This window comes from Oncorhynchus mykiss, chromosome 17 (assembly GCF_057628025.1).
Source record: "Oncorhynchus mykiss isolate SJ-2025 chromosome 17, ASM5762802v1, whole genome shotgun sequence".
In the NCBI taxonomy this organism is placed as follows: Eukaryota; Metazoa; Chordata; class Actinopteri; order Salmoniformes; family Salmonidae; genus Oncorhynchus; species Oncorhynchus mykiss.
The window spans coordinates 16,577,409-16,595,310 of record NC_143038.1 but is presented as its reverse complement, the minus strand read 5'-3'; the positions used below and the strand labels follow the sequence as shown (position 1 = coordinate 16,595,310).

Sequence of the window (17,902 nt, the reverse complement as noted above, 5' to 3'; positions counted from 1 at the left end):
GTCATTGCCAACAAAGGGTATATAACAAAGTATTGAGATAAACTTTTGATATTGACCAAATACTTATTTTCCACCATAATTTGCAAATAAATTCATTAAAAATCCTACAATGTGATTTTCTGGATTTTTTCTCATCGTGTCTGTCATAGTTGAAGTGTACCTATGATGACAATTACAGGCCTCTCTCATCTTTTTGACTAAATACTTTTTTGCCCCACTGTATATACAAACACACACACGCAAAGCTCTTATTAGCTTGTTTTAACTATTCCTATGGAGTTGGTAGTCTGTCAGGTACTCAGCAGGAAGGTCTGATTTCACTATTATTAAAACAAGACCCAGGTGGCAAAAATAAAGATCCAGTCCATCTATAGAAACTGGAGGCCTCTTACACGTCAATGTTGTGATGCAAAAATACTAGCGAAATGTATAGCACTCAGAATTGAAAAAGGTTTTACCAGGTATTGTTCATGCTGATCAGGCAGTTTTTTTTTTTTTTACATTGACAATACATTGGAGATAATATATAACAACTACTAGAAATAATAGAACATGAAACATCTAAGAAGCCAGGCAAGGTATTTATAGCGGATTTTGAAAAGGCCTTTGAAAAAGTAAGACTGGATTGTATTTATAAATGCCTGGATTTTTAAAATTCAGATGAGTCTCTTGTAAGATGGGTAAAAGTAGTGTATAGCAACTCTAGGTGTAAAATAGTAAATAGCAGCTACTTCTCAAAGTTTTGAATTGTCAAGAGGAGTTAAACTAGGGTGTCCGCTGTCACCATATGTATTTGTTACGGCCATTTAAAATGCTAGCTATTAAAATCAGATCAAATAACAGAGGATTAGAAATAAGAATTAAAAACAAAAGAGGCCATGTATGTCGATGACTCAAGTTTTATATTATGTCCGCAAGCTAGATCCCGGCAATGACTCATTGAAGATCTAGATACGTTTTAGTCCAGAAAAGTGTACAATAAATTCAAATCATTTGAGCAAAAAAATATTTTGCTTTATCTGAGATGCTAAACCAGGCAAGATAAAGCGTGCCTATCTATATAATAAATATGAACTGGGTGGGTTGATATGATTAAATATAAAAGCACTAAACCACAATCTAAAAGCTTCACTTACAAGTTTTACTTTAACCCTAAATAGTTCAAGTAGATTACTATGAAAAGCTTATCCAGTTTAAAAAAGGCCTTTTGTGCAGATTGCCATGTCTCTCATTTTTGATTAATTGAAAATGTCATCCTTTCAAAGTGTGTCTCTGTTTCAAACAAGCATTGCAAAGCTGAAAAGATAGTTGTTCTCACAACAAATATTATGGCTGAACTCAATTGCTTTGGTTGATAAAATACCTGTATTTATGGAAAAGGTTATTTTATTTTTTAATTATATTGAAAATTTGAATAGTAGAGTAATGTCTTTCATGGAGTTTTTAGAACTGTATGGGAAGGTCTGCTCAATCCAAGATTACAACCAATTGATTACAGCATTTCCCCCCAAAAAATTGAGTTGATACATAAAACTACAAGATTAGACACGTCATGCTTTTCAGTTACAATTATTATATAAATTCTTGCCAACAACAAAATGTTGAATATTTGGGGCATACAATCATCGCAGCACCGCAGAGGATACAGAATCAATAGACCATTTGTTTTGGTATTATCCTCAAGTAGCCCGTTTCTGGTCTCAGGAATGGCCGAAAAAGCATAACAATCTAAAATTGAACCTAGAAATATCATTGTTGGGAGATCTGGAGAGACCGGGTCAGTCAATTACTAATACTCTTAGTAAAAGTATTTATCTTAAACGCGCAATCTGTGGATTTTATTCGATTACATAGATTAAAATTGTATGTTAAACATCACAGCATAGTTGAAAGACATATGACATGTAGAAATCAGAAGAGGTTGGCCAGCAGAGATAGGTGGGATGGACTGAGGGAAGCCGAGGGTTGGGATGTGAATTTGGAGACAAGTGGTAGAGTTGCTGGGTGGGGGATAGAATGACGGTCAAAGATTAAAATGTCAAATAAAAAAAATGGATGTTTGAATGACAGTGAGGGGCCACGTTGTTACATGTAATGCCTGGTTGCCTGAGGCTGATGCCACGCAGGTTTTGTACGCATGTACACATGCATATACACACACTTGGATTCAAACCCACACACACACATGTAAATAAGGGGGGGTTCAGATGGTTGAGGAGCAGCTCTCGGGGGAACTGTGGGGGATCTTGGAGGGCAGTTGGGAGCCTGGGCCAGTGGCTGATAGGTGGTTCGGGTCCCAGTTTTTGAACTTGAGCAGGGCCTTGACCCAGGCTGCTTCTGTGGTTCGCTCTGGACGGGAGTCCGTTAGATGACTGAATGTAATGTAAAATGTTGAGCGGGTTCACTGCTAGAAGATTATATGTTTTTGGTTTTAATTATATAATAAAAAGCAAAACAAAATGTCTAGTGTCAACCTTTCTTTTGCAGGAAGTGCACAGAGATACATCCAAATCTTTAGGTAATTAATTAAATGCTTATCGATCTTATCGATCTGACAACATTCATTGTTACTCATTGTCACATTCTTTAACAGTCTGCATGCAAAGCATAGGCCTAGTGATTATATTATAGCTCATCGTAATATAACACTGTCGGTGTGTTACATGAATAAATTCTTCAATACAACTTCAAATCACAACAATTATATTTCCATGTTGAGTGCAAAAGCCTAAAGCTAACCAGATGGATAATTACACTTGAACTTGGATCTTCCGTTTCTACATTTCCTGACACTCCATTGCCGGCAAGCATGGATCAGTATTGTATAGCAATCAGTAAAACATGTATCCTGAAGTCTGCAGGCATAGCCATTCAGATTTTACATAATGTTAGCCTACATGCATAATTGTAGCCTACTTTGCAATAGCACTGCCATTTTATTAAAGGGTTCTTCGGTGATGATAGAAAAGTTTCATCCATGCTTTATAAACTCAGTAGGCCGAACTCATCACTCCAGGTATTTCATTCATTCTCATAAACAAAACTGCACTGCAACGCAAACGCAGCGTTTCATTGGGAATTAATGTAATTCTGGTGTACCAAAATGCAATTACACTGTCGGTGTGTTCAACGCGTAATGGTTATTCTCCTCCCAGTAGCAACTGGAATATATAAATTCTGATTTGTGGTTTTCAACTTCAAGTTATGGTTGGTTGCCTGTAGCCCATGAATGATAATTTCACAGTTTGTGTGGTCATTCCAAAATGTTGTTCATGGTTACAGGTGGTTTCGAATGTCTAATTATTCATTTTGTTAGACAGTTTACCCTCGAGTCCGGGTTTTACTACGGATTCTTCTCATCAGTGTGCTACTTTTGGACGATTATCAGGTTTAGTAGTTTGCAGGCCTTTGCCCTACCATACTGAGAAACGGTAAATCTATTGCGGGGCAAGTTATTTCTATTGATGCTCCTTTGTGCCTCGCAAATAAAAGGCTACAACAGTTGCTACCAACAGGTCGATCGTGATCTCCAAGCATTTCTGTAAAAAAACAAAAACAATGATAAAGCCCAAGACAGTACAGTTTGGTTTAAAAACTCTGATAAAGCCTTGCGTTCCTATTTATTTTATTTGTTTTGCGCCGTTAGCGGTAGGTGCACTTGATTCAGCAGCCCTAGTGCAGGGAAGGAAAAGTGGGCTACAATTATGCATGTAGGCCAACATTATAATGTAATCAAGTTCACTATGCCTACAGACTTTAGGATACATGTACTTGTTATTACTCATATTCGACATCAAAATGCTCTCAGCCCTCAGATGAAGTTGTTTCACCCCGTATGTTCTCTCGATGCGGTCTTACTCCTGGTTCCCTATGGTTTACAACGTCTCTTGGGCCTTTTGTCCCTTCCCGCAACATATGTTTGGCTCATCTGGCTTTCCACACTTCTTGTTACTACCTTAACTCTCAAGCACTCCTAACAGGTTCTGCTGCACTATCATTATAGCTTGCAAAATTGTTTTGCAAGTTCCATTTCTTTCTGAGAAAGAGGCATACATAGTTCAAAATCTTGAATTTAAGGGGATACGGGTAATTTTAGGTAGTTGGTACATAACCTTTAAATAATAGATCTAGTAAATAAGGGAAATATCACTTCTATGTGAAGGGTACAATTAAATTTGATAAAACAGCTGTATGACCATTTGCCACAACAGATGGTCTACAAAGTGGTGTACACATGTAAAAACATCTAGGAAGTATCACATCAAATTGCTTCCAGTCACCCCAAAAAAATATATTTCACACATACAAAAATCTATCCGCCCTATTATCCTGCGATTGCTGCGATTCCCCCCCCCCCGCCCTAAACTTTAGATTTCCTAAATGGATGATTATGGTTAAACAGTTTCCAGTAGAGTAAAACTTGTTGGTGAAATTAAATCTTAAAAGGCTTTACAATTCTGAAAAGTGAAGTCTCAGCGCAAAACAAAATCTATACCTTAAAACATCATCTTAATTCAAAAGGTTAAATTCTGGACTGTCGCCTCATTCATCTTAAATACAAAATGCTGGAATATAGAGCAAAAAATGTCAATCTTAGCCTCAGTGTCAAAATACATAGTCCATATAGATATGGTGAGGACTGTATATCTTGGCAAGATATAGGAAGTAGGAAGTAGGAAGTAAAACTGAAGTAGGAAAGTAGGAAGTAAAACTGAAGTGTGTCACTGCCTTGACTCAGTGAGCCTATTTGATCTCTTTCTGTCCATTGAAGGTTTTCAATAACTTTTCAAGGAACTATCAGTGTGCTGACAGACATGATCTCGCGCAAAGATCGTAAGCAGTTGTTTGTGTACTTTTCCAATGTACCAGCCTCCTAGAAAGAGAAAAAGAGAGCGAGTGAGAGAAAAGTAAGCCAAGTATCAACAACAGGTTGAGTTATGAGTACAACTTAGCTATTTAGCGAATATTAAAATGTTACGTAATTATGTTACGGGGGAAAAAAGCAAACCTGGCACAGTCGGGGCAGCATTGATGAAAGGTAATTGAACCCCATTGGCTCCTGGCTATACCATATTCTGTCACTGGTGATGACCATCTTCTTAGGATGGAGGTAGAGGGCGGTGGCATCTGATGGGATCTTGCTCAGATACTTCTCCAAGGAGGCGACTGGACAGAGGTGACTACCAGGGTTCTGAAACATGATTCCACAGCGATTCTGCCAGTTCTGCTCTTCTGCATCTTTATGGTTCTGTCTTTCCTCGCTGGAAGTCATCGTTGCATATTTTGCTCCGTTTTCATCGTACTTTATTACAAAAGACTGTGGCGTTAGCCGCCTATTGCCCTCCTTTCCTCTGGGGCCAAAGTGTAACTGGATATCAAACCACACTTTGTTGACTAGCCCTCTTGGTGTGTAGGGGCTTAGCACAGGAGAGTTTTGAAGAATCTCAAGGTCTTGTGCTTTAATCACCTTAGGATGGGTAGTTTTGTCCCTGCCCTCTCGTCTGATTTTCTTTAGTACCCCAATAAATACATTATTAGAGGAGGTAAACTCACTGTCCTTCATCAAGCACCAGGCTCTGCTAAGGGGAGGGAGGTTAATGAATCTGTTCACGCCAGCCCGGATTCCGATATAGCTCGGGATACAATACTCCCCACCTTTACCCCTTCGAACAGAACAGTAAAAATCTCGCAAGAGCACATTCATTTCAGATTTCTCAATGGTTGAAAAATCCACTATCATCTGTTTCTCTGCCAGCCAGTCTTTGAAGCAGTTTATAGCCCACAAAGTTTGCTTGTTGGTTGCTTGTACAATGCTGCTCTTTTCTAGTTGATCTAATACTTCAGTGTCTACCTCTGCATGTCTTGACACCGTGGGCCTATCCGTATCCATGTTCAGACACTCTTCTATGAACAGATCAAATTAATCAAATGTTATGTTCGCAAATTCATCCATGGGATAACTCTGACAATGTTTTGTTAAGGCATCAGCATGCTTCAGTTCGGCTGGTGGCTAGGCGAACCGAACTAGAGTGCTCGCATACTCCCTTAAAATGACCTTTGCTTGAAAATCTCATTCACTTTGATGTTTTTGCAGAGATCTTAGTCTCACAATTTTACATCTAACTAAGACGTTTGGTGCAGTATTTCTTAATGAAAAGTTTTGCATCAAAATGAGTCGTCTCTCAGTGAATGACTAAAAAAAATACTTTATTGAAGAATCCCTATTGTTGACCAATCACCGAAGGGGCGTAGACTTCAGCTACAAGTTCAAAACAAACAAAAATGTCAAACTTTTCCAAACTGTTTTGACTGGGAAGCATGCGGACGCCTTTACAATGTTGCAGAACGTAGAAAATGCACACAGTGATACCCTTTAGAGTGAAATCAATTACCTTTGTGTTTTTCTAGCTGATCTAACACTTCAGTGTCTACCTCTGCATGTCTTGACACCGTGGGCCTATCCGTATCCATGTTCAGCCACTCTTCTACAAACAGATCAAATAAATAAAATGTTATGTTTGCATATTCATCTATTGGGTAGCCGTTACAATGTTAGTTGCGATGTTACAGAATGTAAATAAATGCACAGTGATACCAAATATACTTTTAACTAACACAAGACTCTTCATCTGCGTTAGTTACAATGAGAGTAAATGAAGCACAGTGGGCAGAACAAGCAAGGAGATGGGCAGAGCTAAGCACGAGCTAGCAAGATACTATTAGCACAGTTTAGCATGTATTTGCATATTTCTGTTAGGGAAGTGTGTGTGTGTGTGTGTGCGCGCAAGAACTCAATTCACCCTTGGACTCCTTCTAAACAACGTTTTTTGAAACTTTGGCAAAGCATCAAGTCTACAACATTTAGTGCAGGGGACAGTGGGGTAAGTTGAGCCAAATCGATACTATGAGCCACCCCTGTTTCTAGGAAACCATACCAAAAAAACTAAATTGTCATTCTGTCATGGAGTGTCAGACAGCATCCCCTGAAAAATCTAAATAAAGCAAATATTTTAAATCGAAATTAAAGGTTTAAAAAAAGTGCACGGCCCTTTAATAGTCATGTATTAGCAGAGTGATATAGCCGTCTGCAGCGAGTGCAAAACAAATTCTGCGCTCAACATACTGCATGTTCTTCTCACCATATTGGTGGTGAGTGGAAGTTCTAAAAGGATGCTTCAGATTTATACCACCAGTGACGTACGTATCTGATATATTTTGTCTGTGGTGATACTTTTGAGAGTGAAAGTGATGAAGTAGCCTTGAGGTTATTCCATATGAACTTAATCACCTTTTTGTATTGAAAACATAACTTTATATACATGCTCATAGCAGAAATGATGAGGATCTGAATATTGGACCTGAACGACCAACCACAGTGGATAGAGGTGCTCAGTTTTCCCATTTTGGACCCCCTAGTCTATCATGAAATACCCCCATCTCTGTCACTAATAAAGATAATACGTTTGTCTTTAATATCATTTGAAAGCTTAAAACCACAGGACCGTAAAACTATTTAATATTGTTGTAAATGAAAATGTCAATTTTATAATCTACATGTCAAAGCTATATGATAGCAAATTATTGATACAATCCTTATTTTATGTTTCAGCTCCAGTTATAGTATTAATGGAATAATCCACTCAAATGTTTAGTGGCTTTTTTTCTTCTTCATTGGTGCACCGTTGATACAGTTCCAAATGGTTTTTCATGTCAGCAATCAAGTTGTCAAAATATAGCGAAGTGTGTTGTGCCACATCATCATGATGCATTTTACATCACCACAATACAAAACTGTAGATTTTGATTGTACAGAACCTTAAGCCTAAATAAATTCAAATATATTAGTTATACCTGTGGCTTTTATTCTCTTTTGTGCTTGAGTGGTTGCACTGTCTTCAGCTTCGATTAGATCTCCATCTGTGTGATAAATGGCACACGGGTGAGAACTGCAAATATACAATGTGACACTTCCCCACTCCCCCCCCCCCTTTCCTTAGCCGGGACTAAAAAGCACTTTCATTAGAGATTCCCAAGAGAGCATGCTTTTTAGGCCCGGATTACTCTGTCAGGGAAACCGGCTCCTAATGCTTACCTCTCCACATTTTTCTTTTTGGCCTTTGCATTTCTTGGTCCTGGTGCTCAGAGGAGTCAGAGGTTTCATCCATTGGTGTAGGGGTTCCCACTGGATTGTTTTGTGTGGAGGGTTTGCCTGGCTGTATTGGTGAGGGGATTTTGGGCTGTATTGGTCTGGGGATTTTGGGCTGTATTGGTCTGGGAATTTTGGGCTGTATTGGTGTGGGGGTTCCGTTCATGCAGATGGATGTGGGGATTCCGTTCAGGCAGATGTATGTGGGGATTCCATCTAGCTTGGTTGGTGTGGAAGGTTTGGCTGGGTCTGTTGGTGTGGGGAGTCCGTCTAGCTCGGCTGGTGCAGGGGTCCCCACTGAATTAATTGGTGAAGGGGTTCCCAATGTTTTGGTTGATGTGGAGTGTTTGCCTGGCTTAGTTAGTGTGATGATTTTGTTCAGGCTGATGGATGTGGGAATTCCGTCTGGCATAGTTGGTGCAGGGGTTCCTGATGGATCAATTGCTGTAAGAGTTCCCACTAGATTGGTTGGTGTAGGGATTCCCACTGGAATGGCTGGTGTGCAGGATTTGCCTGGCTCTGTTGGTGTGGGGATTAGGTTCAGTTGTAAAGATATGGGGATTCCGTCTCGATTGGTTGGTGCAGGGAATCCCACTGGATTGATAGCTGTAGGGGTTCCCACTGGATTGATAGTTGTAGGGGTTCCCACTGGATTGATAGTTGTAGGGGTTCCCACTGGATTGATAGTTGTAGGGGTTCCCACTGGATTGATAGTTGTAGGGGTTCCCACTGGATTGATAGCTGTAGGGGTTCCCACTGGATTGATAGCTGTAGGGGTTCCCACTGGATTGATAGTTGTAGGGGTTCCCACTGGATTGATTAGTGTGTTGGGTATGCCCGTTTCTGTTGGTATTACGTTCAATTGGATGGAGATGGGTATTCTGTGTAGCTCTGTCGATGCAGAGGTTCCCACTAGATCGACAGTTGTAGGTGTTCCCTCTACCTCGGCTGGTGCGGGGGTCCCATCTGGCTCTGGAGACACTGGGGAGCACTGACATTGGGACTCGGTGCCGAGTGTGACTGCATTGTAAAGAATGATAGTTATTCAAATAATCACTACAATGAGAATCAGAAGCTTTTATTTCCATGTCAAATAAAGAAACATGAGGTACACTACCGAGAAACCCAAAGCTCATCTTCAAGCTTAACTACAGTGAAATGGTTACAAAGACTAAACAAAACATAGAGATCTGGAAAATACTGACTATACATGGGGTTCATTAATGCCATAAAATGGTTTCTCTTCCCAGGTTCCTTTAATCTTTTCTTACCTCTTCATTTTTTTTAAATTTTAAACATTGGACTCCACAATCATGTAATTTGCCTGGTGTAATAAATCCCATCGTATTTGTAAAGCTCACTTACAAAAGCCCAAGGAAAATGTCAGCCTAGGACTACCAATCTTTAAAACATTAATACTGGGCTGATAAATTTCCCCAATAAATTGGACACTAATGCCCCCCTGTGGCTAAATATTGAAGTCAAGACCGCAACAAAATCCTCTCTTCCAAGCCATGCATTTTTTTTAAATATATTTTTTTTAAACTAGGCAAGCCAGTTAAGAACAAATTCTTATTTAAAATGCCGGCCTACCCCAGCCAGACACCTCCCTTAACCCGGATGACGCTGGGCCAATTGTGCGCCGCCCTATGGGACTCTCAATCACGGCCAGTTGTGATACAGCCCGGGATTGAACCAAGAATCAAACCAGGGTCTGTAGTGATGCCTCTAGCACTAAGATGAAGTGCCTTAGACCGCTGCGCCACTCGGGAGCAAAGCAGAGTGCCTAAAACTGACAGGCAATACCTTTCGTTTGAGAAACGTATTAGGCACCATAAACACCTCTGTATACACATCAATATGTTTGAATTATTATTATTTTGTTCCATCCAGGTCTGATAAGGTATTTGTTGAGTGGGGGGGAGAAGGGACTGGCCACATTATAACATATATATAAGCAATTTGCATCATTCAACCAGTTACAGAACACATTTGAACTATTGCTATTTACACGTAAGACACTAAGGGAAGATTAAACATTTTGAAACTCTCCCCTCCCTGTACAACATTTATTTTATTACCCGCTAAAGTTCCCTCTCAACTCAAAACACCTCATCTCACAGTCCGTCTCCTTTTTCTCGAACTATACGGAGGCCTCTACTAGTCACCCCAAGGAGACCTAGGGTAGCTAAAGAGTTAAATATTGAGATCTCAGACGATATCTGGGGAGAAGCCCTGTCTAGAGTTTCACTCTTGTTCCATCAATGGCAGATATAAATTGATACAAAGTAGCGTATACTTTGCAAAACCAAACTACATAGAATTTATCCCCAGGTCTTCCCACTGTGTGACAGATGTAAAGCCTTAGAGGGTTCATGACTTTTGTGGTATTCAGAAGGTATAGGAGAGGGCCATTGAACCTAATCCAGAACTTGCTCTCGTCGGCGGCTCAGAGACTGTTTTAAAATCATCCTACGGAGAAACAATAGGCTCTGATGTTTGGTATGGTGGCTGCCCCCCCCCCCCCCCAAAAGAAAACCGCAAGTCACCCACACCCCCTTTACATATGTAAATTGTAAAGTATTTTGTCTGTAATGTCTTTTTTGTTATGTGTCGGATCCCAGTAAGACTAGCTGTGGCAATTGGCGTCGGCTAATAAATCAAATCAAGATTTAGTTTCCGGATAGAGGTATGAATGGTTATTGTTGTTGTAACTGTCATAGTTGTCACTTAAAGAAAATATTAACAGATTTCTAACATTATATCATCATATTGCATAGCTCAGATACACATGAAAACATGAAATGACCCCAGGAATTGATAAAACAGCACTCAAAGATGCACAAATACAAAATAACATTCAACATGGGTGAATCTTTCCTTGATGCAATATTCTACTTTGTCTGGCAGCGGAGTTTGAGTAATAAATTGTAAAAAAAAAAAATAACAAAAAAAAAAATCCTTCTAAAATATAATATTTAAAAAAGAAAAACAACATGGAACATGAGGTACACTTACCATTCAGAAGACCTAAATAAATGTTTCTCAATGTTTCAATAGAGCCCGTTTCTTTTATGACTTGGGGGTGAGGGCAAAAGGAATCCATATCGATATGTTTTGTTCCCCGTCTCCTTTTTCCAAGCAGGAGAAGGGGAACAAATCCTAGAGTGTGTAATTTGTAGAGCTGAAACACAGAATCAGACATTCAGATTTAAAGTAGTAGTTAGCCTAGAATTGAAAAAGTATTATTATTATTGTTTAACATTGTTATATGGGGAGGGGGAACACTTACCAATACTTTTGTGGAAGTCAATATCTGAGAGCTATTATTATAGTTGGCGCAATCATTGTGTCCCCATTCGTAATCATACTTCTTCATTGCTTGTAACAACTTCTTCTCTTTTGGGTGGTTAAAGAAACAACTGTTGCAGGTCTTACTAAACACAGTGGTTTGTGTCTGACACTGTATACACAGTGAGACTGACATTTCATCCCTTTTAAAATCTGAAGAGAGAAATGATAAGCAGTTTAGTCATGCCAACTACCACAATTAGCTAGATAGTTAGCCATCTAGCTAACAAGCCATGTAAATACTGTAAAAGGCAACACAGTAACTGGGCAGGGGGTTCTAACTTCAGTCCAGGGGAACGTCAGCTAACTAGCAAATATAAAACTACAAATTAGATAGCTGGGCAGAGCACCGTCATCCAACTGAACCAGGCAAAGGTACACATCACATAGGATATCCTAATAAACGGCAATGGGAAAAAAAATTCAAACAAACGAAAAATGAAGAAGACTGCTAGCAGCCAGCAACATTTGGGGTCTATTCAGCAGTCATAACTGAAAAAAAACATTTTGCAACGGGAAACGTTTTGCAACAAAAACTAGAGTTTCTATTGGACGAATTCAGGTAGGCCCCTCCCGTATGGTTCCTAGTGAAAACATTCCATGCTTGTGTAGCATAGCAACAATGTCTTTGTTTTGAACAGTTCTAGGTCTAGCAAACGCGCTCTCCAGTGGGCAGATTAATAAAATAAAAAATTATCTTCGTTTTTTAAAATTGTTATCTTTAAGGTAGATGTTGTTCACATTTCGTAGTAGTACACATACGACCGTGCAATATGATGAATATAGTCACAGGTAAATGGGTGGCCCGACGCCATTTTCCTGTGACTATATTATTGATATAGCACGGTCTGTCTTAACGTTACTGTTCTTCTAAAACCCTTTAGAACATGTATAAAACGCAACATAATCAATATTTCTTACCGTCTCGAAATGAAAATAGAGTTCGTTACTAGCTCAGAGATCTCGGAGTTGACTTTGCCCCTCTACTGTTCTTGCTGAGATGATTCGAATTTTCTAAACGTTTACTGCCTGCTGCTGGTAGTAATAAAACAATGACTTCCGGTTTTGTGCCTTCAAAATAAAAGCGCTGCTTTGAATAAAAGTTTAAATTATATTTTAATTAGTGACCGCTGTCTGAAATTGTTCAAATTCAATACGTTTTCTTCATTGGCCATTTTAACAAGCTACTGCTACAGGGCTACACAGTAAGTGAGCACGGTTACATGCACACCATAATATGTGCATGTGACTGTGGATAGTCAGATTAATATAGGGTAATATAGAGTAATATGGGGTAACTAGCCAATTGCTGACACAAAAAAGCACATTTTGGTTTAAAAAAAAAAAATGGTATGTGGATGATAGTTTGTTTGCCTAAACATTACCATGAAGGGAAATAAGTAGCTACAGTTAGCTACATAGATTAGTATGTTCAAATCTATTTTATATATATTTTTGTAATTAACTCTTAAAAGCAAAAGTATAGGTATCTTATTTTAATTAAAATACTGGAACAAAATGGAATAGCACATCTCACTAATACAGTGGTGATTTTAGCATGTAAATGTCGGTGGGGCGAAATCCCCTTTTTTTGATGCATGGCAGCAAAGCCACTAAACAACAATATAGGAATTGCACTATAACAGTGACAAACGGTGCCCAGGGCCTACATAAAACTGTCCCAACAGCAGAGCTTTCTTTTCAGCACCATGGAATGAATCCTTACCATTGCTCGGTATAGCTGATATGGCTGACTTGCTTAAACAAATGTGGTTTCTACTGACAATTTAGATGTACCAACTATGGCATAACGGGACAACGAGTGGATAAGAGGCAATCTGTAATTTCGATTAAAATATTAATGAGTGAGCTAGGATGGGCTTAGTCAATATAACTATTTTTTCCGCACTTTTGAAATGTACAGTGACAGAATTTAGAACATGGACCGTTCTTACAGTGTTCTCCCAGTACACCAAGTCAGAACCGTAGGATTAATAAAGGGGCCATACAAGCAGACAATGAAAGCTCTTACAATATTTGATGATTACATTTCTCTAAAACAGGCTAGAGGCTACATACAGTGCCTTGCGAAAGTATTTGCCCCCCTTGAACTTTGCGACCTTTTGCCACATTTCAGGCTTCAAACAAAAAGATATAAAACTGTATTTTTTTGTGAAGAATCAACAACAAGTGGGACACAATCATGAAGTGGAACGACATTTATTGGATATTTCAAACTTTTTTAACAAATCAAAAACTGAAAAATTGGGCGTGCAAAATTATTCAGCCCCCTTAAGTTAATACTTTGTAGCGCCACCTTTTGCTGCGATTACAGCTGTAAGTCACTTGGGGTATATCTCTATCAGTTTTGCACATCGAGTTTTTCCCATTCCTCCTTGCAAAACAGCTCGAGCTCAGTGAGGTTGGATGGAGAGCATTTGTGAACAGCAGATTCTCGATTGGATTCAGGTCTGGACTTTGACTTGGCCATTCTAACACCTGGATATGTTTATTTTTGAACCATTCCATTGTAGATTTTGCTTTATGTTTTGGATCATTGTCTTGTTGGAAGACAAATCTCCGTCCCAGTCAGTCTCAGGTCTTTTGCAGACTCCATCAGGTTTTCTTCCAGAATGGTCCTGTATTTGGCTCCATCCATCTTCCCATCAATTTTAACCATCTTCCCTGTCCCTGCTGAAAAAAAGCAGGCCCAAACCATGATGCTGCCACCACCATGTTTGACAGTGGGGATGGTGTGTTCAGCTGTGTTGCTTTTACGCCAAACATAACGTTTTGCATTGTTGCCAAAAAGTTCAATTTTGGTTTCATCTGACCAGAGCACCTTCTTCCACATGTTTGGTGTGTCTCCCAGGTGGCTTGTGGCAAACTTTAAACGACACTTTTTATGGATATCTTTAAGAAATGGCTTTCTTCTTGCCACTCTTCCATAAAGGCCAGATTTGTGCAATATACGACTGATTGTTGTCCTATGGACAGAGTCTCCCACCTCAGCTGTAGATCTCTGCAGTTCATCCAGAGTGATCATGGGCCTCTTGGCTGCATCTCTGATCAGTCTTCTCCTTGTATGAGCTGAAAGTTTAGAGGGACGGCCAGGTCTTGGTAGATTTGCAGTGGTCTGATACTCCTTCCATTTCAATATTATCGCTTGCACAGTGCTCCTTGGGATGTTTAAAGCTTGGGAAATCTTTTTGTATCCAAATCCGGCTTTAAACTTCTTCACGACAGTATCTCGGACCTGCCTGGTGTGTTCCTTGTTCTTCATGATGCTCTCTGCGCTTTTAACGGACCTCTGAGACTATCACAGTGCAGGTGCATTTATACGGAGACTTGATTACACACAGGTGGATTGTATTTATCATCATTAGTCATTTAGGTCAACATTGGATCATTCAGAGATCCTCACTGAACTTCTGGAGAGAGTTTGCTGCACTGAAAGTAAAGGGGCTGAATAATTTTGCACGCCCAATTTTTTCAGTTATTGATTTGTTAAAAAAGTTTGAAATATCCAATAAATGTCGTTCCACTTCATGATTGTGTCCCACTTGTTGTTGATTCTTCACAAAAAAATACAGTTTTATATCTTTATGTTTGAAGCCTGAAATGTGGCAAAAGGTCGCAAAGTTCAAGGGGGCCGAATACTTTCGCAAGGCACTGTATGTTCCACCAAATCAGAACAATAGGCTAAGGTATGAGGGGGAAAGGGGCCAACTTATTAGGGTGAGGCACATGGACACAGCTTACTACACAAGATACACTTAGTATTACTTTTTTAGCTACAGTATACACTACCGGTCAAAAGTTTTGGACCACCTACTCATTCAAGGATTTTTCTTTATTTTTACTATTTTCTACATTGTAGAATAATAGTGAAGACATCAAAACTATGAAATAACACATATAGAATCACGTTGGCACCAAAAAAGTGTTAAACAAATCAAAATATATTTTATATTTCAGATTCTTCAAATAGCTACCCTTTGCCTTGATGACAGCTTTGCACACTCTTGGCATTCCCTCAACCAGCTTCACCTGGAATGCTTTTCCAAAAGTCTTAAAGGAGTTCCCACATATGCTGAGCACTTGCTGGCTGCTTTTCCTTCACTGGATTGTCAGCATGGCCATTGTATTCAACCTTCTCTGGCACATGGTGTTGAGTGTTTATCCTTTTAAGCTTGGAAAAGCGACCCTTAAACCCAGACTTGGATCACACACCCACCCCACTGAATAGCAGGCTAGTGATTGTTTTGCAACTCTTGCAGTTAGCCAATGATTCCTTCCAAACCACTCATTGTTGAATTTGCAATTTCCAACTTGTTGTGTAATGTTTATGTCCAATGGTAGATGAGCACTGATAGGTTTTAGCTATAGTTTATCTTCATATGACAAGGATTGAAAAGGATTTGCCAGTAGATTGTCGACGTGATTCGTGATGATGACTGCTTGTCTAGCTTGCTAGCTGAGATTTTGAAAGTATGATGTTGACATGATCAGTCCAATCAAGCTACGGTAGATAACGTGATTTGACGTCATTTTATCTGTGGCCAATGACCTTGAGCCACAGCTAAGGGCTATGTCTTGTTGGCCAGATACCACAAAGAACAGCCCTTAGCCGTGGTATATTGGCCACAGTGTTGTCCCGTCATTCAGGGCAGGTGGGGCAAAGCTGTCATAGAGGCAAAGGGTGGCTATTTGCAGAATCTCAAATATAAAATATGTTTTGATTTGTTTAACATTTTTTTAGTTACTACGTGATTCCATATGTGTTATTTCAGAGTTTTGATGTCTTCACTATTATTCTGAAACACTTATCTCCCTCACTAGCTTTAAGCACCAACTGTCAGAGCAGCTCACAGATTACTGCACCTGTACATAGCCCACCTATAATTTAGCCCAAACAACTACCTCTTTCCCAACTGTATTTAATTAATTAATTTATTTTGCTCCTTTGCACCCCATTATTTTTATTTCTACTTTGCACATTCTTCCATTGCAAAACTACCATTCCAGTGTTTTACTTACTATATTGTATTTACCTTGCCACCATGGGCTTTTTTGCCTTTACCTCCCTTCTCACCTCATTTGCTCACATTGTATATAGACTTGTTTATACTGTATTATTGACTGTATGTTTGTTTTACTCCATGTGTAACTCTGTGTCGTTGTATCTGTCGAACTGCTTTGCTTTATCTTGGCCAGATCGCAATTGTAAATGAGAACTTGTTCTCAACTTGCCTACCTGGTTAAATAAAGGTAAAATAAAATAAAATAAAAAATTCTACAATGTAGAAAATAGTAAAAATAGGTGTTCTAAAACTTTTGACTGGTAGTGTATATATGAGTGAATTACATAACATGTAAAACTTTAAAACTGCAACATTTTCCCTCTGCCTCATGCCAAAATGTATAGAATTGCATGAAATTAACTCTAAAAGGTCATTTTTTTTCTTCTGAAAAATACAATACTGAGAAACACTTAGGCCACCCAAAAACCTCTGACTGCATGTGTGGTTATAGAGCTCGTCAGCTTGTAGTCCTAAAAAAACGGAAATTAGTTATCAGGGTGTGACAAGGTCTCTTTCACCTGTCTTTGTGCTTGTCTCCACCCCCCTCCAGGTGTCGCCCATCTTCCTCATTATCCCCAGTGTATTTATACCTGTATTCTCTGTTTGTCTGTTGCCAGTTCGTTTTGTTTCATCAAGCCTACCAGCAGTTTTCCCGTGCGCCTGTCGTGCTCTAGTTCTGTTCCCCCGGTTCTGACCATTCTGCCTGCCCTGACCCCGAGCCTGCCTGCCATTCTGTACCTGTCTGACTCTGACCCGTTTACGAACCTCTGCCTGTCCTGACCCCGAGCCTGCTTGCTGTTCTGTACCTTATTGACTCTGCCCTGGATTACGGACCTCTGCCTGCCTTGACCTGTCTTTTCCTGCCTCCTGTTTGGGTCAATAAACATCTGTGACTAGCTGTCTGCATCTGGGTCTTATCCTCGGATATACCTCTGGTTCATTCAGCTATTCATATGGGGAAAAAAATAGGGTTTTGGGATAAACGCCAAAAATAGGGTCTGTGGTTAACACAGGCTTAGGAGATCTGTGAGATGACATCAGTCAGTTAACATCACCTTTATGAATTATAATTATTTAGCCTTTAGGTGCTTTTTAAAATTACATAAATGCTTCAAAATTCACAAAAAGTGACGTTAGCTAATGAAGATTCTCATAAGACAAAACGTATAAGATCTCCTACGCCTGTATTTTCCACAGACCTTATTTTCAACGTTTATCCGAAAACCCTACAATAATGCCATTAATTTCCCAATAGGCTTGTCCAACTAACCATGGCAGAGATAGTGCCTACAAAAAGACACCATTACTATTTCTCTCTATA

The 17,902-nt window shown here is 39.4% G+C and overlaps 1 protein-coding gene across 2 annotated transcripts; it reads right to left on the bottom strand.

Moving 5' to 3' along the window:
* Positions 1–1,824: 1,824 nt before the first annotated feature.
* On the bottom strand, positions 1,825–12,572 carry LOC110493801 (uncharacterized). 2 transcript variants are annotated; one of them, XM_021568293.3, is made up of 8 exons: positions 12,419–12,572; positions 11,439–11,650; positions 11,165–11,330; positions 8,093–9,166; positions 7,852–7,917; positions 6,393–6,485; positions 5,009–5,904; positions 1,825–4,873 (listed from the first exon to the last, which is right to left on the bottom strand). In XM_021568293.3, exons 2-8 carry the CDS (start codon positions 11,631–11,633, stop codon positions 4,787–4,789), a joined length of 2,577 nt encoding a protein of 858 aa, XP_021423968.3. In that variant the 5' UTR covers positions 11,634–11,650; positions 12,419–12,572; the 3' UTR covers positions 1,825–4,786. The 2 variants fall into 2 exon arrangements, with proteins under 2 accessions (XP_021423968.3, XP_021423970.3); XM_021568295.3 differs by lacking the exon at positions 6,393–6,485.
* Positions 12,573–17,902: the final 5,330 nt, after the last annotated feature.

What these genes read in the sequence shown, in the direction of transcription:
- LOC110493801 (XM_021568293.3), bottom strand. Translation starts at nt 11,633, where the DNA reads ATGTCAGTCTCACTGTGTATACAGTGTCAGACACAAACCACTGTGTTT. An exon ending in TGACTTCCACAAAAGTATTG is followed by an intron (nt 11,331 to 11,438) that starts GTAAGTGTTCCC and finishes TCTGTGTTTCAG; the next exon opens with CTCTACAAATTACACACTCT. An exon ending in AAAAAGAAAAATGTGGAGAG is followed by an intron (nt 7,918 to 8,092) that starts GTAAGCATTAGG and finishes TTTATCACACAG; the next exon opens with ATGGAGATCTAATCGAAGCT.